This window comes from Triplophysa dalaica, chromosome 15 (assembly GCF_015846415.1).
Source record: "Triplophysa dalaica isolate WHDGS20190420 chromosome 15, ASM1584641v1, whole genome shotgun sequence".
In the NCBI taxonomy this organism is placed as follows: Eukaryota; Metazoa; Chordata; class Actinopteri; order Cypriniformes; family Nemacheilidae; genus Triplophysa; species Triplophysa dalaica.
The window spans coordinates 1,524,975-1,550,838 of record NC_079556.1 but is presented as its reverse complement, the minus strand read 5'-3'; the positions used below and the strand labels follow the sequence as shown (position 1 = coordinate 1,550,838).

At 37.8% G+C, this 25,864-nt stretch overlaps 1 protein-coding gene across 1 annotated transcript; it reads left to right on the top strand.

The window, feature by feature from the left end:
• The first annotated feature begins 809 nt into the window (after positions 1-809).
• ttc6 (tetratricopeptide repeat domain 6) lies at positions 810-25,248 on the top strand. Its single transcript, XM_056767048.1, is given in 33 exon segments — positions 810-943; positions 1,387-2,106; positions 2,750-2,878; positions 3,420-3,553; positions 5,408-5,584; positions 5,914-6,073; positions 6,440-6,544; positions 6,992-7,072; positions 7,638-7,724; positions 7,909-8,285; positions 8,698-9,145; positions 9,451-9,580; positions 10,028-10,203; positions 10,360-10,496; positions 11,579-11,748; positions 12,578-12,698; positions 12,877-13,027; positions 13,527-13,609; positions 14,186-14,262; positions 14,491-14,648; positions 15,952-16,086; positions 16,215-16,391; positions 16,828-16,968; positions 17,098-17,211; positions 17,400-17,439; positions 17,442-17,518; positions 17,948-18,021; positions 19,765-19,794; positions 19,879-19,975; positions 21,191-21,346; positions 21,601-21,774; positions 21,850-22,075; positions 24,619-25,248. Coding segments are annotated over 32 exon segments (5,094 nt in total). The 5' UTR covers positions 810-943; positions 1,387-1,485; the 3' UTR covers positions 24,750-25,248.
• Positions 25,249-25,864: the final 616 nt, after the last annotated feature.

Sequence of the window (25,864 nt, the reverse complement as noted above, 5' to 3'; positions counted from 1 at the left end):
CTATTATATTTAAGCATTTCATATTTATTAAGTTAGTTTTATTTAAAAAAAAAGAGATCAGTTTTAACTACTGTATTAATAATAAGTTATTGCCACTTATTACTTTAGTGGCAATAACTTTAATTTAACTAAACAATTAAGTTTGATTGTGTGGCTATATCGTTTACAAAGGAACTGGAAACCCCACCATCTCCATCCCATTAATGCTCAGATAAAGTCCCACGTCTCACTGTACACCTGCTAATGAGCGAATGACAGCGCTGATCATCCACTTACACGGGATTATCACCAGTGATCTATGACACCATTAGAGAACAGATCGATCTCTCACAGCCCTTGAAGCAGAAGAACATCAGACCGTGTCAAAGCTCCCACGAGGGAGGTTGAGAGAGCATTAATACCAGGCAAGACTTTGACTGTCTAACCCTTTTAATGCATGAAATAAATGGTTTAAGATCCATAATGTAAAGTCGCTGTGTAGGCCTACTTTATCATTTTAATGTTCGTTTATTTAGGCTATTTAGCAGTGCATTGTATATCGTCACGTCCACATCGACAAAAGGCTACATTTTTTATTCGTAGCCTATTTTCTTCCTATTTCACCATTTTTCCTAAATAAAAAAATGACAGGGCAAGATGCGTTATTGCTAATCAGTAAAAACGGTAGCGTACACAGAGATAGCACATGAATAAACAAAAAATGATCATAAAAACAATGAATCGCAGCTAGTTAATGATTCGTTAGCCTATATTTCAGATTTGCTCGGCAGCTCTGGCACGCGCAGAGGGACAGCCCGGTTGCTAGGAGACGCTGCTGGCGTTTCTCTGTTTGAGTTTCTGAGGTAAAAAGCTGCAGACACATTTGAGCAATTTAGCAAACCCGTCAAATTCATTTTGTATGTTTGAGAAAGGTTAAAGTTCGAGGGGATACATCCCTGAAAAGGTAAGAAAGTTATACAAAAGTCTTCTGTAAACGTTTGAATGGCAGCATTGGAAAAGAACAACTTTTGTGCAATCGAGTTTAGCTAGCAGGCTAGCTCAGATTTGATCTTTTAATGTTACACAAGCGTGAACAAAAAGGACTTTTCTACATATTTTGTCTACACTTTTTAAAGACACGGTAACGTGTTATTTTATGCATTACTGCACGAACAACCAATGTAAAATTATACGGGCTATTTATATTTGTTGATTGTAAACGATTTTTCAATGATTTATATTTCAAGTGGCTGTAAATAATTGCACTGCAAATTGGCAGTCGAACCATGGACACTGTAGTGCACTTAATTTGAGTATGAGTACATATTTAATAAGACTGTGTATAGTGTCCTGCCTAGCTTTGTTAGGCTCAAAACACAAGCTTAACTTTTTCTCTTCTCTTCTTAGCTAACTGTCCCACAAATCCATGTTTTAAAGACGAATAAAGTGAATGTGGCTCATAAAGCAAGACCAAACATTTCCTCCACAGACACTTCAGTGAACACCATGCCTCTTCGAAAACCTAAACCTGGACATGAGATTGTCCAAAAGCCGGCCATTGCCTCTCTCGCTGGGACCACCAAAGCAGTGTCCATGTCCCAGAGGCCTCAACCTCCCATAAAGCCCAGATCAGGGAAGAATCTGTCAGCAGGTGGATCTTGTAAACCTAGCACACTTACCCAACAGGGTGAAGGTGCGTCGAAGAAAGCACACCAGTCCGCATTCTGCAGCCTGGGAAGTTCTGAAAACTTTAAGGATCGAGAACAGAATGGATTTGGAGGAGGAACAACAGAATCATTTTGGGATGCTGTTACACATCAAGCTCTCTCACACCAGAGACACACCAGCGGTTCTGGTTCCAGCAGAACACAAAGTGTCAAGTCCACCTCTGAACTGCTGATGGAAGCTAGACTTATTGCTGGACTGGAGCAGCCAGATGAATCCGGCCAGCAGAGGGCGACAGAGGAGACCCTGCGAGACACATCAGTGAAGGAGAGTAGGCACACAGGAGATGAGATTATTGGTACCCTGCAAAGGGAAGTAAGAATTGAAACTCTCCCCACCTGTGAGCAAGTGGCCAAGAAGTGCATGGGATGTGAATCTGGACATAGATGTCCTGATAATAAGGTCTGCCATAACTATTTGTTTCTTGCTATGATTTTTTTTCTTTTTCTTAAAAAGTTTTAAAGGATTCATACTTTTGCTTGTACAGTGATTCCCCAAAATATCTGGACACTTATCCTCAAAACTAACTTTGCCATCCTGCCAAAAATGCAAAAAACGTCTTTTATTTGAATTACAATTCATTTAATATCGTTTTTTTGTCGCTGTTTGAAGTCAGTTCCCGTCAGGTTCAGAAAGGTCAACAAAAAAGTTTTATAACACTGTTGTATGTTCCGTTAACATTGCATAACTATAACCGATTTTTTTGTTTTATTTTGAATACACACTTTGTGGTTGAAACTGTTGAATGACCCTACATGGCTTAAATCTTTCACTACAGTAACCTACAGTAAACGTATAAAATGAAATCCTTCTAAGGTAAAGCCCGTTTCAGGAACCAGAGACAAAGAACAAAACCTTTTTGTTTGCTGTTAAATGTAATATTTTTTGCACTCGAGCACATACAAAGTGACAGAATGGAAAAATGTCATGTTTCTTAAAGCAGTGGGAAATCTGTAGTATTTCTTGTTTGTACGTTGTGATGTGTAGAGTCACATGCTTGGAATGAAAACTTCCTGGTAGAATGCTCATGTATATTTTCTTTCAGGGGCCAACTCGAAGGGACTCCTCTGTACCACAGTTAAATGTGTATACATCAGAAGAAAGAAGTTCTAGACCAGTGTGCCCTCCACCCGTGTCATCTGGTGATAAAATGGCCGTGTCAGTTGATTGTCAGGTTGGCTCATACACATTACTATAAATCAAAACTATTTAAAAATTGCTTAATACAGCGATTACCAGCTGTTATCATGTATACTGTAAGTTTCTATAGAAAATGGTAGTGGTGTTTGATCTTTCAAAACTCACTATAAAATGAATGCCAAAGGATCTTTAAAAATGCAACCCCGAATCATAATTCCCGATTTTTCTTGGATTTCTAATATAAAACTTTTTTTAGATTGGTTGAGCATTGATTTACCAGTGGTCTTGGGTTCAAACCCCAGAGTACAAATAATACAAAATAATCTGATCAAAAAAATGTAGATTAATCACATTGCTTTGGATTGTCTGGCAAATTCACACAAGTAAAATTTGTGGGATTTTTTTATACATTTTATTGTGTGCGTGGGCAACAAGTCTGATCAATTGTAGTACTGGCTCATCTCGCCAGAGTGTATGGTTTGAGGTATAATATATCTTAAAAAATATACACAACAACGTATCATTGGTTAGTATTGGATTTCTCAAGTTGTCTTTCCACGTTTTATATTTTTAAGGTGACTAATGAAGATATAATTATGGCTCGAGGACACAGCCTAAATCAGAGAGCAGAGAAGACATCACATCAGACAAAAACCATTCAGTGTCTTTCACTTGTAGCAACGTGGAAACCTAAAAAAGATTATAGAAGGTAAAGAAACAAATCATTGCTTGATGTTTTCTAAAACTAGATTCTAATCTAGAGCCATTTAGGTTTTTAGTAAGAGTTAAGGTGATTTTAGTCGCAGTATGTACTAGAATTGGGTAAAAAATGGACAAACGCAATGGTTGGGTTCAATTTACCCGGCAAATGGTTTATTTTTGACCCAACAATGAGTTAAAACAACACAGCATTTTGGGTCTAAAAAATCAAACCGATCAATTCATAACTCAAAGTCGAGTTTGTCCATTTTTGACCCAATGCTGGTTGAAATAAATAACCCAATTTTTTTTTAAAGTGAAGTCTTTTCAGGTTTACAGAGGTTGCTTTAAAAATGTGCTCTTTTTTTAATTATTATAATATTTTAGTTTATGTGGCTGAAATATAAATTTGTGGTGTATATGCACAGTACTTCACGTGTGCATTATGACAACAAGAGTGACAGTTTTAAATTTTAATAATATATTATGGCACATTCAAATTGCTATCAGCATGTCAATCTCTCGAAGTGTCTCTCTAGCGGAAGGGCTCAGAGGGTGGCCTTGGACGCAAATGATCTTGTTTCACGGTACCTGAGAAGAGCGTTCAAGGCTGTCATCAGCCCCTCCCTCAGCCCTATTAAGGGGGCAGTAATACAGCGAGTAATTACCCATCACTTACCCCACTCAACCGTGCTGCGGGTCCGACTGGAGCCAGCGCACCCACGCATACCTCTTCCCGACCTCTCCGCCACTCACCTGAGAACTGATAACGAAAGATTTACTACCTGCGCGGCTGGAGCGCTGCCACTCCCTCCCAGGAAAACACTCAGGAGAAAGAGGCTTTTAATTACTGCCTTTTTCCAGGCACGAGGGTCACTGAAAGGTTTGTGTTGGACGCGGTTGAGAGGGTTTATATGAGAGCCGCCTGCCTGCGGGGCAGATGGATAGCTGGGCAGGTTGAAGGTTTCTCTTCAAGGTTCAAGAATGTTTCTTTTCAGTAAAGGCAGGGCTGATGACTTTGGTGTGACCTTCCAGATTTTTTGGCGTGGCTTGGCCGTGCCAGAGTAGGGTGATAAATCGAGCTTGTCACAGGCTAGAGTGAACGAGTCTTATGCAATAAATTGGCGCTGTCAGTGGAGCCGCGGGGACGTGGGTGGCGGAGGTCTGAGGAACACAATGGGCCCACACACACAGTCGGTTCAGAGTTTTTTTCTCTCTTCTGTCTAGGGTTCAAACAGTGGTGTGAAGTTATGGCAGAGACGATCTGTGCAAACAGACTGAGTCATGATCTTTTTACGCTGGAGTTTAGGGCCTATATCAGATCAAGTTGGCATCAAAATAGTTTACTATAAAGGTCAATGAAGTGTTCCTGTGAGACCCTTAAACCGGAAAATGTTTATCTGCTTTGGGTGCAGAACACGTTCTGGTGTTTACTGGATGTGAAAATCTTTGAGTAAAAACATTTGGTTTGTACACGGGGTCCAAAATTCATGCGAAGAAAACACAGCAAAACCTTCAGCCAACAATTAAAAGTACTTCTTTTCTCACCCACATGTCATTGCAAACCTACACAACTTTCTTTCTTCTGCAAAACACAAAATAAAATATTTTGAAGAGCATTTGTAACCAAAAAATATTGGCCCCCATTGACCTTCATTGTATGGACACAAAACCACTGAGACGTTTCTCTAAATTCTTTTGTGTTCCACAAACAGTCATACATGTCTTCAGGTTTTGAATGTCACAAGGTTTAAGAAATGTGTAACGTAATTTTTTGTTTTTGGATTAACTATCCCTTCTACATCGTTTGCGATTCCATATTAAACCCAAATGATAATTTTCTGGATATTTGTTCCGTCTACAGTGCTAAGAGCTATAAAACCATCCATCATTTTTGCACCACACCTGTCAGTCAAATTGTGCCTGTGGAGCTACGACTGGCATCCAGGTTCTGCCACACTCAAAATCTGACCGCTGCAACACCTCAGTTAGACCAGCAGATGGCAGCACCTGGACGGCTGTCTCATCCTGACCTAAAGAGGTATTTCATGTACAATCTTCTTATCTCTTGCTCACTTGGGAGCCAACATGATTTTTTTGTAAAGGTTCACCCAAAAACCATTGGCTTACCCTCAGATCATTTCAAAACCACATGACTTTTTTCTGCAGAACACAAAAGATATTTTAAAGAATGTTGGTGAACAAACAATTTGGGACCCTATTGACCTCCATTGTGTGGACATTTCCCCAAATATGTTCTTTTGTGTTTCACAGATGACAGAGTCATAAACAGATTTTGAACAATGTGAGGTTGAATAAATTATGATGGTCGTTGGAAGAAGAATATATTTATTAATTTGTTTATTGTAGGCTGGTGTGTGAAGGTGTACCCGCTGAATCTGCTGTAGTCTGGGAACACACAGACTGTATTTCACACATACCAAAACAGCCCTCGAATACTCTGGCGGATTGGCAGAGAATAGCAGAGTTTTATGTGGAAAGACCACGGATTGTAATGTGTGGACGTGCTGTAAGAAACATTTGTTATAATTTACTGCAAGTGACTTTCATATATAGTAGTTGTTTATTTAAAACGAAGCCTTTAAGGATTTTATCTCCTTTATCAGCTTCTGAAATGGTTTCCAAGCAGATGGAGATGTTTATTGTATCTATATGAGAAATGGAAGCAGATTGTTGTTTTGTATGTTTCAGGATACTGGTGATATTACATCACTAGGTGGCATTAGACACACATGCAGTACTTTTCCCTTCAGAATCACACAGTTTAAATTTACACTATGTGGCTTCATTTCACAATAGGTTTCAGGTTAGGATAGACTTCTCACATTCATAATATTTTAAACTTCCATCAGTTTAATGCTCTCTTTTCCCCTAGGCAACACTGTGTGCCAGCGAGCTCAGAATGTTCTGGAATCCAGCACCTCCTAAATTCATCTGTGCTCCGTGCGTGTTGAAAGAAAAACTCTTTCCTGAATATCAGGTACAGCAGCGGCTTTAACAGATGGACCTTTATCTCCTCTAAGCTCTCTTGGACTTTATCAGCAACATTTACTGCAGAAACCACTAGCTGTTTTTGTCCATCTGCTCTCTGATTTTTCCCTGCAGACCCCCCCCCCACAAAAAATGAAAATATTTTTGTTTGTGACTAATATTGATGCGCACTTGTTTAAACTTATTTTGATTTGACTGCAATTATCCTCCAACTGCATAACAGAAGACAAATGGATAAAGCACTCAAGTATGGTTCCTGCCAAGAGTTTAAATAAAAAGATGCACTTGAATATTAATGCTTTTAATTATCTCAAATTATAGCTATTAATATGCCCCTGTGATATTTCCTCTGAACTTGACTGATGCTGAAATGCTGAAACATTTTGGTGGAACCATTTTTATTGAACGGGAGTTCATATATTCTTTACATTCTCAGATTACTCGGCCTGACCAGTACAAAGAGAACATGATGGATCATGTGGTGGGCTCAGTTAGCCGTGAGACTGTTGCGAAACAGGTCAGTTTACTCAATTTACTCTTGTTTTAGGTAATCCAAGTGAAATTCCTTTTGGAATTTGACATCTCTATCAATATTTCAGTCCAGTTTGAATTTCGACAAAATCGAACGTCAGGAGTGACAGAGTCATCCATGTGAAAGACTGAGAGTATCACATAAGAAATCATATTTGAACTTGAATACCTCCTGAATACGTGTACAAATGAAGAGTTTGGTTCCAAAATGAGAATTATTTCTAAAATCATGTTTTTTTATTGTGCATTCTAATTGATATCAATCAAGCCGCAGTTGGTTTGTTTTCTTTTAAGCCACAATAACAAAAAAATACAGCTAACTAACACAATACAACACAATAAAGCTTGATAACTTTTTTGAAGAAAAAAAAAAAATTTGGAATCAAACTCTTCAAATACTACTGTTGGATTGTTGGATCACATGAATATTCCTAGTTATTTCTGCGACTGTGTAATTATACTTGTGACAGTTTCATCAAGGCATAAAAAAAAACACATCTATTTGTGCTGTTGTGAGTTTTACACATCTAAATGTCTGGGCTTGTCCACAGAAAAATGTCTCGTCTTATCAGTGCAGATCTTTGCCAGAGTTGGAAATGGCCTCATTTGCTTCTTTTGGGATCGGCGCAAATGAACAGGTCATACACGTACAGTATTTCAGTTTGTTGTGTTAATTTAGAGAACTTGTCTAAAAACTTCTATCAGCTTCCAGCTATACTGGTATATTATTGTCTGTTATATAAATCTAGACTGTTGTACTGGAACAGTCATTGCAACCAGATTTCATCTTTAATAATATCTGTGTTCCCCTCGGGCTTCCAGGCCAGACGGCCCCACTCTGCCCCGCACTTAACCCCGGATCCTGAGCCCTTTCTTCAGCTGCGGTCTGACTTTACCAGCCTCTCGCAGGAGCTGGAACATGTGCGCTTACAGCAGCAGAAGTCAGCCTGTGCCGCTCTGGCTGGAGAATCCCTCTCCAATGCCAGACAGGCTGAGCTCCGGGATGTTCGCACTTGTCCCAGCTCATTAGAGGGGCCCTGCCAGTCCCCGAATCACAGGAGAAATACACGCAAATGCACAGACAGGACAAGTTTCCCCTGTTATAAACAAAATGCTGTTAAAAGGGGAAAGAAACTGAGCTCTGTTAAGATGGCCTACGTTCGCAAAACACTGAGCGAGACGTCGCGAACACTCGAAAGGTTTGTTAACTTTTCTTACCAGATCATCTTTATATCCACAGCATACAAAACTGAAATATAAAAACATAGATTTTAACTTTAGTAACTACTTTGAAATGGACTTAAAACATGTATTTTGGAGCGTATTGAGTTATACAGTACATAAAACAAAGATGTCGAAAATTAAGCCTGACACATGTACATTCTATAGTAATGCAACAAGACGTAAACATCATAGTAAATAAAATATAGTTTATTCTGATTAGTAATATTAAAAGACATGTATACATTGATATTTTATCACAATGCAGTGGTGGTTGTTTGTTCTTATTTTGAAGTGGGAAGTTGAAGTGGTTTTGTGTTAAAGGGACCCCTTTAAACTCATTCATTCTTTTGTAATGCATTCAATAATATTGGGTTTATTTTTATTAAGGAGTGAGTCTTTGTGTCAGTTACCATGGAAGCCCAAACCATCTGAAGGTCCGTCTACACCCTTCAACCGCCTCAGTCTGCCTCTGCTACTCGATTTTGAGAGCTTTGCTGTAGATCGTGGTGGCATACCTGACACAGCGCCACCCAGAGAGTGGGTTCGAGACTTATGGGAAGCCTGGTTCGATGAGCTTTTTCCACCTCTGGAGAAGATCCAGAGTACAGACTCAGGTGGTCTGACAGCAAACAAGCCCCCACAGGAGCTGGATAGAGTGGATCTGTGTGAAGTTCTGGAGGAATGTCTCACTATAGCGGATTTAGAGCGTGAGGTAGCCAAGCTAACTCAAGTTATGACCGAACGTGGGACTCGCAGTGCCTTTGACTTGTGTCGGCGTGGAGCACTTCAAATTAAACTTGGTTATCTCAACCAGGCCCTGGAAGATCTGAACGGCGTAAGATTTGTTTTAAAGTGATGTTTGAAAAGGCTAGCATCTTGAAATGTAGATATTGGCTTTAAATAAAACACAACTTTGCATTGAAGGACTCGAGCAATATCAATAGATCAGAATATCATATACTGGATGGGCTTTTTTATGTCAAGCAAACACACCCAGAAGCGATGCTTCCTAAGACATCATAGTATGTTTCATTGCATATTTGATCTATGGACAGAAATTATACAAGAACAGAATGTTCTACAGATGCGAGCTGTTTATTTGGTATTAAAGATCGATCTGTTGTTTTTCTATTTTTAAAGGCCATCTCTCTGGAGCCCTATTTACTGGATGCCTACTGGCACAGACACAACGTCTACCTGCTGAGAAACGACCCCAGTCGAGCCCTGGCTGATCTTGACATCATCATTAGGAACAACAAGATGCATTCAGGTGTGTGCATAAATCCACTTTCATTAGCCATAACAGGGAGACATGTAAACTATAACCTTCACCTGTACTGTAGAGCACTGGACAATATTTCAATGAAAACCAGATTGTCCTTTCTTTTCTGAAATGAACGGCATACAGTATAATGCAACAAGTGAAACAAGTTGTACAAATTTGCATATAGTCACTAATGTAATGAACATTGAGAATTACACCAATTCACTGAGATTAGCCAAGCAGATCATTAAACAGATATAATTTGCATATGGAAATCTTACAGTTGCATTCGCAAAAATAGCTTGTTAAATTCTTAAGCTAAGAGAGCAAAATATTATAAAATGTCACATTAGTTGGAGTCTATTTAGGTTAACATGTTATCTCAAGTTTTAGCATTTTAGAATCATAGATACACAGTTTGGAAGATTCTGACTGATGCAAAATGTGTTCCAGATGCCTTTATGTCTAGAGCAGAAATCTTCAAACAAAGAGGAGAAACTACATCAGCTATAATCAGCTACACACAAGCCATCAATGCCAAGCCAGATAAAGCGGACATTTACTTCAGAAGAGCACAGCTGTATGAGAAGACAGATGAAATACTGCTGGCCATGGAAGACTATGCTAAAGTGGGTTTTAGCACAGATTGTTTTTATGATCCTCTCACAATGTTATCTACAGTTTGTTTGTCAGAATTTTGAGAATTGTCAATTATTATAAATGGTGTATTTGCACATAAAACGTATTGAAGATTTTAATAGGAACATCCTGTATTTGACCACCAGACGTTCGCTGTTGACTCGACAAGGACAGATGCTATGATGATCTGTGGAGTGCAGCATTTCAACAACTCTCAATGGACGATGGCTCTGGATGATTTCTCCTTACTGGTGCAGCAGGAACCAAGGAATGCTGTAGCTAGGTCAATATTAACAGTATATAGAATATTAACAATAAAAAAGAATGATTTAAGGTCCACATTTGGATAGCTTATGTGTATGTATGTGTGCTTGGGTGTAATTTGAGGATGATAAACTTCATTTACATTGCTTACCTATTCGATTTCCAATTAAAGGAGTGCATCCAAGAAGTCTGAGACCACATTGAAAATCTTAGATACGAAATCAAAACATCTAATTTAAAGAAAAATGTTGAGGATTTTGAAGAAAAATAAAAACAGATATCACCAATGACATGTCAAGCTGATAATTTGGTATAGGGCTGTCAAACTATTAATCGCGATTAAAAGTTTGTGATTAGATAATGTGACCCTGGATAACAAAACAGGTCTTAAAGAGCACGGTAACATTTGTAGTAAAAGGCAAAAATACTTTGTATGGGTCAAAACGATGCTTTTAAGCCAAAAATCATTAGGATCTTGAGTTAAGATCATGTTCCATGAAGATATTTTTTAAATTTCCTAACTTAAATATATCAAAAACTCTCTCAAAATTCTTGTGAGTGGATGGCCTGCCACAGTCCGTCTAACAACTTCAAAGGCAATTTTGTCAATATTTAGATTTTTTTGCACTCTCAGATTTCAGAGTTTTAAACTTTTGTATCTCAGTCAGATGTTGTCCTATTCTAAAAAGTCATACATCAATATAAATATTATTTATTCAGCTTTCAGATTAGGCAAAAATCTAAATTTTGAAAAATTGACCCGTAAGACTGGTTTTGTTGTCCAAGCTCACATATATGTCCGTGTCTTCTACATATTTCTTTTGTATGTATAAACACATACACCCATATTTATTTATTTATTTTTTAACAAACATTTAAATTAAATGTACTGTAATGTTTATTATTATTTATTATTTTTGTTAAATATATGCATGTATGTGAATGTATTTATAATTACAAAATTATTATGCACAGAACACAGACAAATAATATGTAAACACAAAATTTTATTCTGGATGCGATTAATCACAGAGACATTTTTAATAGTGGTCTGTATACAGTTAGTTTTAATATAGGTTTTATAGAAAGCGTTTATTGCAGGACATACAGAGGAAGGATCTACACTAAGCTGGGCCGCTTTGAGGAGGCTATCGAGGACCTTTCATTGGCTATGCACTTAAATCCCAGTGACTGGTTGGCATTTTACCACAGAGGCTTCCTGCTGAGGAAGATAAAGCCTCAGATGGCCTTGAGAGACCTCAGCACGTCTGGTAACACACACATGCTGCATAAAACTCACTCAAGATGCACAATTTTCATCTTTTGTTAATGTGATATAAGGTCACATATCTGTTTTGGTGCATGCACATGAGGAAGAGTGATGCAAATGTTCCTCAGTGTTTAGATTTGCCTGTTTCTTTTTCATACAACCGGGTGAGATGTGTAATTTCAGTATTTGTGGATATACGCAGCTGGATCCGACGTGCTTGATACTCGATTTTATTCAAAGGTTAATACAATTTTTTACACCTTGAGTTTCTTCTAGATAGCTTCTTGAATGAACTATTTTTGCAGCTTAGATTTCATAAATGGACTGATGCAGGATCTTCACATGGCACAAGAAAGTTCTTCTTATAAAATATTTCCTTCACGAGTATTTGGTCTAAATCTTTCAATTAGGCTGTTTTGCACAGAATTAATCTCATTATTGGAACCACATCATAATCTTATCACAGTAATCTATTGAATCAGGTCATATGAGAATCTTAATGTTTTTATTCATCCAGCAGAACAAATAAGAGCTATCCAAGAGCAATGTGATGTCGGCCGCAGTAATCTGCTTCTATGATCTCTTCAGCTTGGATAATTGTTTCAACGTCGATTGCCGTAAACCGAACAGATTCAACAGTAATTCAAGCTAGATGTGCCACCAAGCTACTATATTGCAATAAATTCACATTATTTTATTGGCACACGCTTTGAGAGATAAAGAGGGGCGCACTGGAGAGCCAATGAGAGTTTGTCTGTGAAAAAATGCAAATACATTGTGCATTGCTTGCTCCTGAAATCTGTATCTGTCATTTCTCTGTCTTATTGTAGTTCTCATCAATGACAGCGCTGAAAACCTGAGATCTTTCCTGCACCGCGGCCTGCTCTATGCTCAGTTGCGGCTCTGGCGACAGGCCACGGCTGACTTTGAAGCTGTGATCAAACTTGACAGGTGACCCCTCTGCCGCCTCAGCCGTGTGTCGAAAGACCTTTTCTGTCTTCTCTTGCACAAGCAGTCCAAAGTGAATTTAAGTTTATTGAATCTTGAAGTTCTTTGAAAGTACCGTCATGCTAGAATGTGACTGGAAGTGTTTGAGTCAAATATTGAAAGCGTACTCTTTGCTCCACAGGTCCGTGGCTGTTGCTTATGTCAGTTTGGGGCTCATCAGCATGTTGAAAATGAATCGAAATTACGAAGCCATCAAAAGGTTCAGTGATGCATTGAAAGAAGATCCCAGCTGCGTAAGAGCATGCGTGTGTAGGGCCAGAGCTTACTACAACGTAAGAGGATGAAGGACTGGAAGCGGCTCTTAAAATTGAAAAAATGGATTGTCAAAGTTTTGTTTTTAAAGTGAACATTGAGAAAAATAATGTCATAAGAAAGTTACTTTGCTAAAAAAATTTAATATCATAGCTGTCCCTACATAAACTCTGATATCCACATTTTTTCAGGAAATTGAAAAAACACTGTACATTTTAAATGATTAAATATTGTGTACTCAATGTTGAAAAGCACTTTTTACTACTTTTTATTGGTTAGATATTTGCAAAGTAACTATTAATAATGTACCGGATGTAACTGAGCGGACTGAGACATAACACAGTCTATTACAGAGATAATAAAATATATTTATTGTCATTGGACTGTTCAACCGATTAAACAGTAATTGCCTGTTTTTTAAGAGGCACTCATGTTATTTATAGGTTCATGCTGTTATAATCATTTTTATAGAATTTTTATTAGTCTGTTGTAAAGCGTGTGCTTTTGTGTTATTCACAGGTGAATAATCTGAGTCCAGCCGTAAAGGATTTGAGTCGAGCGATACACATGAACCCAGATGCCCATGACCTACACATCATGAGGTTATCTGGACATACAACCGGGATTTTATTTTTTGTTTTTATTGTTCTCAACAATCCCCACTCTTGAGCTTGAGCAAACAGTACATGGTTGCAAAACATAATAGGATTTTGTTTTCAAAGAGGCGCCTGTTATCCAGAAGCCTCTTCAGCTCTATAGGATTCGTGAATTGAGGGTGTATGGAAAAGAAAAATAACGATATTGACCTTATATGTTATTCAGCTCAATGTCGTGGTGTCTGGGCTGTTTAAAGCATCTGTGCGTAGTTGTTTTTCTTATGAAACGCTTTGTGTTTCTTACAAAAGTGTTTTTATGAACTGTAGGCAGATTTGATGCCATATTTCATTTGATACAAATGAAAACCAGCTTGTGATTTAGAGTTGTGTACATATAGTGTTCAATGAAGTTCTGAAAATCCGGAAGATTTAGGACCTTAAAACAGTCCAATGCATGTAAATACAGCATCATCCCATATTGCAGCAGTGGGCAAATTTAATTTGTTTCTATTTGGAATCTCTATATTTGAATGTTAAGCTAACTCAGATAAAAGTGATTTAAAGTGTTGTGTTGTTTTTTAGAGGGCAGTACTTGTATGAAATGGGACGGTTTGACCTGGCTCATCTCTCCATACGATATGCCGCTGAAATGAAGACAGGTAATGGTCATTTCAGTTCACTGTCTATCCAAAGTAAATTGCTAACGTATTTTTAGCTCTCGTAATATATCAACCCTTATCGCAGGCCATAATTTAATGACCGTCATTAAATCATATTAGGCCACCTGGCGTAACTGAGGGTGAAGTGAACCTTGCAGGTCAATGTGGTGTTTGTTGCCATAACAACAACAAGACCAAACTGAAAAGCTCTCCTGTCGTCCGATACAGCTCTGAGTTTATCGGCGGTCCAGCAAGCAACTGTTCAATCGTTCCTGGGGAACGAAGCCGAAGCCATCGCCTGCCTGCAGGATGCGGTCGATACACGACCTTTACTTCCAGCCCTCATTCTTTTGGGAAAGACACTGATGAGGGAACACAGGTTCACAGTGAGTCTGACATGCATGAAGGGAACATCTTAGTCAAGCTTAGCCTGCATGGCTCACATGATGGGTAGCAAAACTAAACCAGCAAAGGACCAGCCTTTCCAAAAACATCAGTAAACACAAATACTGGTAGTGGTTTCATCAGAAAGTTTTAAAAGAACACTAAAGAGAGCCGTGAGGCAACAAGGCTGGGCCAGTGGCGTGAGTGATAGTGGGAGCTGATTCCCAAGATCACTCACGCCACCGGCCCCACCTCACAGCTCTCGTCCCGCCTTCCTAGTTACAAGGGACATTCTCTTTTTTCTTAAAAATAATATATATCACTCTTTAGAAGATGAGCCACAAAAATTGTTTTTCTGTAAATTCAGAAAAGGAAAAATATCAATTGAAAGCCTATATCTAATCATATGTTGAAAATATTAAAACACCATTTCAAAATTATTTTTATTTTTCTGAATTTACTGTTTATAGGTATTTTGGCAAAATTGTCATTTTTTTTATTCTGTGGGCTTCCCAAATTTTAAAAGAAAAATATTGTTTATATTTGCAATTAAAGAAAAAGAAAGGAGAAACATGTCAAAATAACAGAAAAGATGCTCTGTATTTTTTCAGCCATCAAATACAACAACGTATTCATGTCTTTTCAGTCTTTCACATTGCAGTTGAATGACTTTATGTCACTCCTAAAGTTTGATATTGTTGTAATTCTATCCGTCCATCCGTCTCTCCGTCTCTCTATCTCTCTGTCTGTCTATCTATCTATCTATCTATCTATCTATCCATCCATATATCTATCTATTTGACCCATACTGTATATCTGTCTGTTTATCTTGCTTTATATTTATCTTTTTCTAATGTGCATACACTCTTAAAAAAAGCTTAAAAATTTTCATGGATGCCAACCTTTAAAATCTGAAGAACGTTTCTGTTTCACAAAAGGTTCTTTGTGGTGACAAAAGCTTCTTCAGATTCAAGAGATGGTTCTTCAAAGAACCTTTGGCTAAATGGTTCTGTGTAGAACCAAAAATGGTTTTCCTATGGCATCACCGTGCAGAAACTTTTAAACCCCTTTATTTGTAAAAGTGAAAATGTATGAAGAGAAAGAGATTCTGTATGTGCTGTTTTTCGTAGGTAGTTGCTAGTTTGTTTGCAAAGTGTGTTGTTTCTGATTTGCTTTGAAGATTTCTTGATTTTCACGCCTTTGGTCTGACTGTCAGACCGTATCAGAGAGCATCAATACTGCTGTTAACATTCTGCAGCATGGTAAGATTACTGTGTCAGAGTTTATGATGTGTATCGCACACAGGAAGCAGTGGAGACTTTGGGAAAAGCTCTGGAAATGCTGGAAACCAATAAAGCGAAACGCTCTAGTGTACAAAAAGCTGCAGAAGTCTTCCATCTTATTGGCGTGTGCTGCATGGCACAGGTGCCTCTGTTACAGGTAATAAATGAGACGTTCATACATCAAAGCAACCGTCATCATCAAAACCATCTGCAGTGTGAAACATAGACATAAATCTTGTTGTGTTCTGTTATGCTGATGTCTGTCACTATTACTTTGTAATTCAGGAGAGCAAAGACTCTCTTTTGGTCCAGGCTTTAGATGCTTTCAACAGTGCTGTGAGCATGAAGCCAGACCTCGCTGAAGCTTACCATCAGAGAGGACTTTGTCGCACGTACCTACGAGATTCAGCGAGCGGGCAGGACTTTAATACAGCACTGCGCATAAACCCCAACCTTTATCAGGTACATCGCACCCAACGCTGTCCAAATGTCTGAAAGCACAGCATGATTAAAGTAGACATGATGCTCTTTTGGTGCATAATCGAATCCTGCTGGAAAAACATGAATCATGGTTTGCACATAGTTGTGCATAAGCAAAAGGTGGATATAAATATTCATGTAAATTATAATTAATGTTAAATGCTCTTTCCTTTATAAGTCGCTGTGGATAAAAGCCTCTGCTAAATGAACAAATGTAAATTTGTCAATTACTTTTGTCGTTCAAATTGCATCGCTGATAGCATGAAATGCAAAACGGACGTCTTTAATGCTAGTGGTGTCAGAGTTTAACCTTTATGTTTATTCGAATATATTGAGTTTTATCTGGCTTGACTGATTTATTCTGTGCATGTCATGCAGAGAGCGTTTCATGTTTAAAACATGTTATTCCTGTTTTAAGGTACATTTAAGCCGGGCTGCCCTTTATGGAGCTGAAGGGCGATATGCAAAGGCCGTACTCGACTGTAATGAAGCTATTAGAATCCATCCCAAGAGTGTCAAAGCCTACTTATATAAAGGAGCTCTACAAATCTATCTGAAAGTAAGTGTGAAAACACCATTTGAACAGATTTGCCTCTCACTTACGGATTATGGTCTGCAATGACAAGCGGAGCAGGACTTTGCTATTTGAATAAAATGCTACATTTTATGATATGGGTTGAATCTTTAGGCATACATGAAAGCAGTGGAGGATTTATCTGTGGCAATCCAGATGGACCCCGCGTGTGAATTTGCTTACTACAACCGTGGTGTTTGTTACCAGAAACTGCAGGATTATGAGCTGGTGACAGTTTTCATTTGCATTTCTCCACTTTGTATCGGCTGCTTTTTCCACTCCGTAACAAAGGGATGGTATATGTAAATATGTATACAAACAGCGGGATGGATTTTCATAAGCACTGAGCTTACGCACATGCATTTTAATGCAGATTTATTTATTTGCTCCTGCATTACTTTTCTTTGATTTTCAAGGCGCTTAGGGACTACAGCGTCGTGCTGCTCCTGGATGGAGAGCCGAGCTTGATCTCAAAGTGTTGATAAACCGTGGCCTTCTGTATGTGGAGTTAAATGATTATAGCGGTGCCCTTCAGGTAAGCAAGAGTTATCAAGTGTGAAGCATCGATTGTACGGCAGCTTCTGCAATCTGTTTTTTCAAGGACTCAAAAGCATTTGACACATGCTGTAGAATTTGCGTTATTGAGTTTTTCAGGTTTTTCTAAACTATATTTCTGGTATAAAATGGAACCATTATACAAATGTAATGTTATGTTTTTCCAATCAAGACATTGCATTTTTCAAGATAAGGTGTTGGGTAGAACAGAATGTGATAAACAAACAGGGTTCTTTTATAAAAGAAAAGGAGATCGCAGTAATGCCACAAACATATGTTATTAAACATAAATAGGATCCATTTATGATTTATGATGACTTCAAATGAATTATTATGGAGATTAGTAGTAATAGCAATATTAGTAAATTATGTAAAAGAAAAAATGTGTGCAAATCTTATCTATTTGCAGGATTTTTCTGCTGCAGCACACGAGCGTCCTGATGATGCAATAATTCACCATACACTGGGTGTGATCCATCACAGGTCTGTTTCTTTTCATCAAGGATTTCTGAGAATTTATAGAAAGTGTTCAAAATGACCATAAGGAAATATACCAGCAGATAAAAAATAGTTTTGAGTGTTTCTAAAATTACTCTTTATAGTTACAAATCTAGGTAAAAGTATCATTTTTTTGCAATCTGTGAACTACTAACAATATTTCTTCCAAATCAAACAAAACTTTATTTTTCGATTTATTTGCAGAAAATGAAATAAAAATCAAATTAATAGGTAAAATGAACAAAACGATTTTAAATACTGCAAAGAATAAAAGTTATATCATTATATCAAAATATCATGTTTCTTATTATGTTATCATGTATTTCATTGTGTTGGTTAGCAGTATTTTTTTGTTATTATGGTTTAAATCATAGCAAACCAACAGCAGTTTGATTAATTGGAATGCACAATAAAGAAAACTGATTTTTGAAAAAATAAAATGTAAAAATGGATTTTAAGAAAATAATAATATATATTAAGGTGATAACCTTGATTTTATTCACAGTTTTCATGTCTCTTGTCATCCTGTCAGTCTTTCACGTTGCTGTTGAATGACTTTGTGTCACTCTTGAGGTTTGATTTTGTTGAGATTCAACAGACACTGGACTGGAATGGCCACAATACGTCTACAAATAATGATTAAACAAACATTTGAATGGTCTCTCAATTTTTTCTGCAGCTGTATTATTATTTTGCCAAACAAAGGTTGCGATCTATCTTTGTCTTCTAATACTTGTATTTTGAGTATGATTCTTTGGCCGGAAAAGTAAAAAGCTAAATTATGAATCTGATATTGTACATCCCAAATTGAATACTAGAAAAAATGGCTTGTCATGATATTGTTGGATTTCTGACACCAGAAACCCAAAACCATGGTAATTATGGTATTATTTGTGATGATATGAAACAAACAGATCAAAACAAAAATCTTGCAAAGTCATCTGAAACCATACAATACGTCTGTGTGGTGATTTGTGTGAATTATTTGATCATCAATAATCTTCTCTTACCTCCCACTCGACCAATTTAAATATTGAGTTAATGAATTTAACTGGAGAATCAATTCAGTCCATTTTCTAAATGAAGGATTCAGATTATATGAATTGATCGACTGATACATTGTAAATTTCACTCTAGCTATGCAGAATTTTTTTTAGTTATGAAGTTGTAATAAATGATGTTCTTAATGCTCTTTTATCACACAGTTGTGAATATGGTCTGTATTTGAAAGCGTACACTGTAAATAATGTAGACAGGGCATCGCTGATTCTGTCAATGCGTCTATTGATTCTCCTTCAAAAGGCTCTAGGTGTCCAATGGGTTGAGACTTCCTTTAATCAGACTAATAGTGTATTATAGACAGGGTGTTTGATCTCTTTACACAAGCTGTAATGAAAGCCATAACTCAATAACCCTGATGTGATGCACAGATCACTGAACTATTATAAAAACTAAAACAGAATGCTTTTAGACCTCAAATAAATGGTCTTCCACAAGATCACAACTCTAATGTCACAGTAATTGCAGATTTTTTTCGTTTTATCCCTTTTTGAACTGCATGTTGGGTAAATGCCCACGCTGGGGATGTTACAAAGCTGTAATTTAGTGTTTGAATTGCAAATGCTCCAGCAAAGTCGGTAATTACAAATCAGATTAATAATTCATTTGTAAACCGAATGAGGACACAGCTTTGTGTGTAATAATGGATGTCCATTGTGTGCTTTCTAGGCTTGGACAGTTGGAGAAGGCTTTTGGCAGGTACAGTAAAGCTATAAGACTTGATCCCCTCTCACAAGATGCTTATGTGGGCCGAGGTAACGTTTTGATGGATTATGGCCACAGTCATGGCATGAAGCACGCCCAGAGAGACTTTCTCACTGCTCTGCACCTCAATCCACTCTGTTTAAATGCCCGCATCGGCCTGGCATACAATTTACAGGTAGCCCTCTAAGAATCATCTTGTTTCTGACATTTGCATGCTGTAAGTTTGCATAATACAACGAGTTCATCATGAATTGTGAAAGGGTATTTGTTTCTCATTATAGCAATATATGTTTTATTCAACAATTTTCCAGTTGGCATGGGCAAGTCAGTTTATTGAATATTTCAATTGGAAATCTTGTCCATGTGCTGTTGCCTAGTGATTTTGACATTTTAACTCTAAATAAATTGTTGACTTATCTCAGTGAGAAAATATGCCTAAATATAATATAAGATAAATGACCCTTACTGATAACATTCAAGATATCTGTTAAACAATTAATGAAATAATGTTCAAGGGGTTTCTTTTTAAGAAATGGTTCACCCAAATATGAAAATTCCATCTTTTTTTATTCACCCCCATCATGTCGGTCCAAATTCATTTTTTTATTAACGTTTGTGAAACAAGGAAAGAAACATGAAGAAACCATATATTTAAATTGGGTTCTTTTGAATGAATTGGTTGCTCAAGCTCACAAACCGTCTGATTCATTCGTAGCTTTCCTGTAGCTCAGTGGTAAGAGCATTGCGTTAACAATGCAAGGTTGTGGGTTCGATCCCAAGGGAATGCAAATACATATGTAAAATGTATAGGATAAAGCAATGCAAGTCGCTTTGAATAAAAGCATCTGCCAAATGCCTAAATGTAAATGAAAATGAAAGACTCATCCAACTTGCAATGATGTAAGGAAGAGTAAATACCGAAGAAGTGTTTACATTTGGTTGACCTTTCCCTTTCACAGCTTGAAGTACGAGCATGTTTTCAAGATTTAATATGTTTTCAGAACCTGAAAGTGTTGAATCAATAAAACCTGATTGGTAAATCTAAATATTACTCAAAGCCTGCAGACAACCAGGCATGGGTTCTCTTCATTTCAGCCATCCCACAAAGACATTCATTTGACCCAGTCGATATCTCTTTTTCTGTCTTTTATCTTTACACAATGTCTTTGTATTTGATGTTCATTTCTCTTAAAAAAATCAATGTTTCTGTATTGTGAAATGTATAGTTTTCAGAGATAGATCAGCAGGAAACAAATGCAGAGACTGTACATCTTTCATTATGTGATCATTCTCGTTTTCATTATCTTAGCTTTTTCCCCTCAGCTATATTGCAGACGGTTTCTTTATTGATTCACACTGAGCTGCATCGATATTCTGTCCTCCTCGGCAGGTTTTGGGATTCTTCCTGAGAGCCTGGAATCAGTTCACTGTGGCGATGGAGGTAAACCTCAAATGCTGGACGGCGTATGAAGGCAGAGCTGTCGTCAGTGTGCAGATGGGAAACCAGTTTGCAGCGCTGCAGGATATAAACACCGCTATAGAGGTTGTTGTGTAGCTTTCCATATATCAAAAATTGCTTTTGATGTACTTATTAGGACTAAACATGGCACTGCTGTTATGTGTCTTTTAGTTTCGTGAACACATGAAAGAGATCTGAATGTCTAAAATATTCATGTTGTATAATTGAAGAAAAATCCAGTTCATTGAACGGAAAGGAGCATATTGAACATCATAATATGTAAACGAAATGACATGAAAATGATGAAAAATATTATTTCTGTTTTTTCCTCCTTCTGTCAGTATAACCCTCACTCCGAGCTGCTTTTTACAAACCGAGGTCTGATCCAGCAGTTAATGGGGGATAAATTCAGCGCCATAAAGGACTATCAGAAAGCCATCAGCCTCAATCCCAAATACGCTCTGGCACACTTTAATGCTGCTACTCTCTTCTTTTACAACGGACAGTTTGAGCAGGTGAAACCCGAATCAATTCTCACACTATTCTCAGGAAGAAATCCACTCAAGAATTTTTTTTCTTCTGCGACACAGGCGTGTGAGTTCTACAGCAGAGCTTTTGAACTGGACCCATCAGATGAGTCCGCCATCCTGAACCGAGCCATCACTCACGGGCTGCTGCGGAAGATTCCTGAAGCACTGCAGGATTTCAATGAGACTCTGCGCCTCAACCCGCTCTCTGCACACGTGTACTTTAACAGAGCCAATCTTTACTGCTCACTCAGACAGCATCAGTCAGCTGAGGAGGACCTTACTCAGGGTGAGCGACGTGAGCCTGAACACACCACCTTTTTATTAAGACAACAAGCGTTACATAAATAACATGAGTAATGATATCAGGTTAATGCTAATATGTTAAAAAATTCAGCACTCGTATCTGTGTGACACTCCAACATAGTACATGTTGCTGTAAAAGCAGCAGAAGTCTCTCTGGCTCTCTAAAGGGACATTCATATGTTATTCGCCAAAAAGAGAAAAAACATAGAATAAATGAAGTTGAATTAATAGAATCGTAATTAGCGTTGTGTATAATTATTTATTTCATTAAAAAATTTAAAATCTTTACTGTAAATTCTTTTGGGTACAATAATCAGTCGTTTTGAAAGATCCTTTTGTAGGATTTGTTTAGTTCTGCATTAGCTTTTTTATATTTGTCGGATTTATGTTAATTTTAGTTTAGTTATTTTAGCAATTTTGTAATGTTGTGTCATTTGATTATTTATTTGTTTATTTCTCATTTAACTTTTTGTTTAACTTTCAGTTAATAAAATGAGGGCCTCAACTAAAACATATCTCATTTTAGTTGCTCAAATAATATTTTGGCCGATATTTTATTAGATTTCAACTAACAAAAAAGTTTTCCTCTCTGGAGAAGAGTGTCTGCTAAATGACTAAATGCCAGTGTAATAGTTTTATTTCTAGTAAACTATAATAACCTTGCTTTAACGTCTACTAATGTTAGAAAAAGAAATCGGAATACTTTTCCAACACGTCTTCTTTAATATTTAATGTTTTAAACCTTTTTATATTATATTTTTATATGTAACGCTTCTTCAACCCTTTGTACATGCATAAAGTAAAATAATTTTCTTTGTTTATTCAAGCCAGTGTTTTTAATTTCACTCTGACATTTATTGGTAATGATATTTTTGTATTTCAGCTGTTATTTAAGGGTCCCAACAGCTACAACTTACATATGCTTATGAAGTAGGGTAACCTGCTAGCATACAGATCTCTCTCGTTCTCTGTACTCTCCAGGAGAACGACACTGCATTAGTCATCATACATTTACTTCATTAGTGAGCAGAAACAGCAGCAAATGGGGTTTCTTGCTTTCATGGAGATGAACATAAAAGCTATTACATGTCAGTTGAAAATATCCTTTTGTGAAATATGCCAATAATGCTACATCACTTTACATGGAGAATTGCACATGACAACCCTGATAACATCGTGTGATATCGCTGTGAAGGGATTTGTCAAGATGATGAAAGGAGAGGATGTGAGGAGATAGCGAAGCTGTCTTTATTCAGACAGTCAAGTGTGTGATAATCTGTGTTTTAGATGTCATGCCCACAGGCCACCCATAGTCTGTTCACTCCCTGATGCATATTGCAAAAAAGATGACGCGGCGAAAGCATTCATTCCAATCTGTTTGGCAGGCTTTACGTAACTTCTGGTATAAACTGCAGCTTTTTGAATCATTACACTGCCAGTCATTAGACTACAATCAGAACAGTGATGCTTTTTCTAATCCCATATGATTTTTGGATTCACGTGCGCTCAAGCATTTACATTTTTGTATGTTCCCTGAGAATCGTACACACAACCTTTACACTGTCGTTGTGTATGTGTTCAATCATTACTCTGTGTGTTTGTAAGTGTGAGGCAGATGGATGGCTTTAAGACACACCTTCACACACGAAAGGACAAAAGCGTGTTGGCTTTAGCCGCATGGCTCCCGTAAAAAAACAAGCCCCAGAGGGAAATAACGCAGTACCCATGTCCCTCCTGATTCAAAACAAGAGTCAGGTGGTTACCATGGTTACATTGTAAACCAATTATTGGTTTCCTCTTGCCATGCTGCATATTTATAAGGTTGAATCCCAGGGATGTACAAGCATTCCAAATATGAAAAATGACGTTTTTTTAGACGGCACGGCTGAATCCCGGCTAAAACTGCATCTAAGACAGGTGGGTATTAGAGAACAGATGGCCCTCTGTAACTAATAAGAGTCCAAGCTCTGTTCTGTGTGAACGGATTAATCACTCGTCATTCCAGTGCGGGTTTCCAAACGCTGTCATTTTGTTAGCTGTACATAGATACATTGAATGCTTATCCGGCGAGTTTTTACACATTAGCTCACTCCCAGGCTTTTACACACATGAGCACTCTAAATCAAAAGCACCTTAGCAAAACACTGTCTGTTAAAGGTACCTGCCGAGCCACGGTAATTTATGCAAATGCTCCTGGGAAATTGCTTGCAAATTGTGCCTCTTATGTGAAGTAAAAAGTAGATGTCCTCTTATGGGCCTAGTCTTTTTCTCTCACACCGCCTGTTAGAGATGGTTGTGGTTATGTGGTGCGTGATGTCGGTCTCTGTTTGAGGAGAATAGAAACACATACCAGAGGCTGTCTGTTGGTGTAAGACAATGCGATTAATGGCAGACCTCTTAGAGGAGCGCGGGAGTGCATGTTCACACCTCTTGAAATAAACAGCAGACGGATCGATGAAGGTGATGGTGGTTGTAAACAGAGGGACATTTTGTACTTACATCTGTGTTTGTGTGTGTTTTTTGAAGCTCTGCGGCTCCAGCCAGGTGATGCCCTGCTCTATAAACTCAGGGCTGACGTTCGGGCACGTTTAGGGTGGACTGAGCAGGCGTTGGAGGACTACAGGACCGCAGTGGAACTTGAAGAACCCGAAGCATGAATCTTGATGCTGCTCGGGGGTTCTTTAAAATAAATGAAGTGAAACTTATTAAAGCACTTTGATGCAGTTAACAGTTTTTAATGTTTTATTATGTCACAGGTTTTTGCTCACAGGTTAGCGAAATGAGAGGGTAAATTAATGACAATGAATTTTCAATTTTGGGTGAACTATCCCTTTAAAACAGGTGGACGGGTAAAAGTCGTTCTTTTTTCAATTCCAGCTATGTTAGTACAAACAAGTTGTGAGAGTCTGACATAAAGACATAAACCGGGTGTTTAGGAATATCATTACAACACTTCAGTAAGTTTTATGTGTCTAGCAGCACATAAAATGATCACAATAAAATGATCACCTGTGAAGCAATGTCTTGTTAGGTTAGAAACTCAATTCATTCACTTATGAATCAAATTCCAAATGACTGATATCTATAGGTCATTTAATGGGCTTAAATAGATGAAGAGTGAAAGAAACACCTGCTGAATGATATAGATCCTCTCCAGTCGAGGGAGAGAGAGAGAGAGAGAGAGAGAGAGAGAGAGGGAGAGAGAGAGAGAGAGAGAGAGAGACCGAATAGTGTGAATTCAGCCATCTGCTTCTCACACATTGTGCTGTGATGACTGGGCTCATTACATCTCAAGGACAGCACGAGTCTCCGTCTGTGAGAAAGTGAGGTATCACTGTATACTTCTGACAGATGAGGCTCAACTTTTTGCTATTCTTTAATGTTATATTAAATGCGTGAGCTTTATCAAATTGAGCAAATAGCTTGGGAGTGAAGAGAGTCAAATTTGTTTGGTTTAACATGCCTAAAGGTCGTTCAGACTGCCTGTGACTGTGTGGCTGTGTGTCTAGTGATGCCACGAGGTCTTTGGTGGCTCTAGTAACATTTGTAAACAAACCCTGCGGTAACTGGCGAGAGACGGAAGATGTGAGCTCTGCTACTTTAGTCCTATTGGTAGTCGCTTCCGAAATTCGCAAATCTCAACTGTGTTGCGTTGCTACACAAAAAAATTCAATAAAATGCTAGACACGTCCACTTCCTGTCGCAGGAAGTCACCAGCTCTCTATTGAAAAGTGAAAAGAATGACATCGCCTCGCTTTGTCGCTGGCGGTCT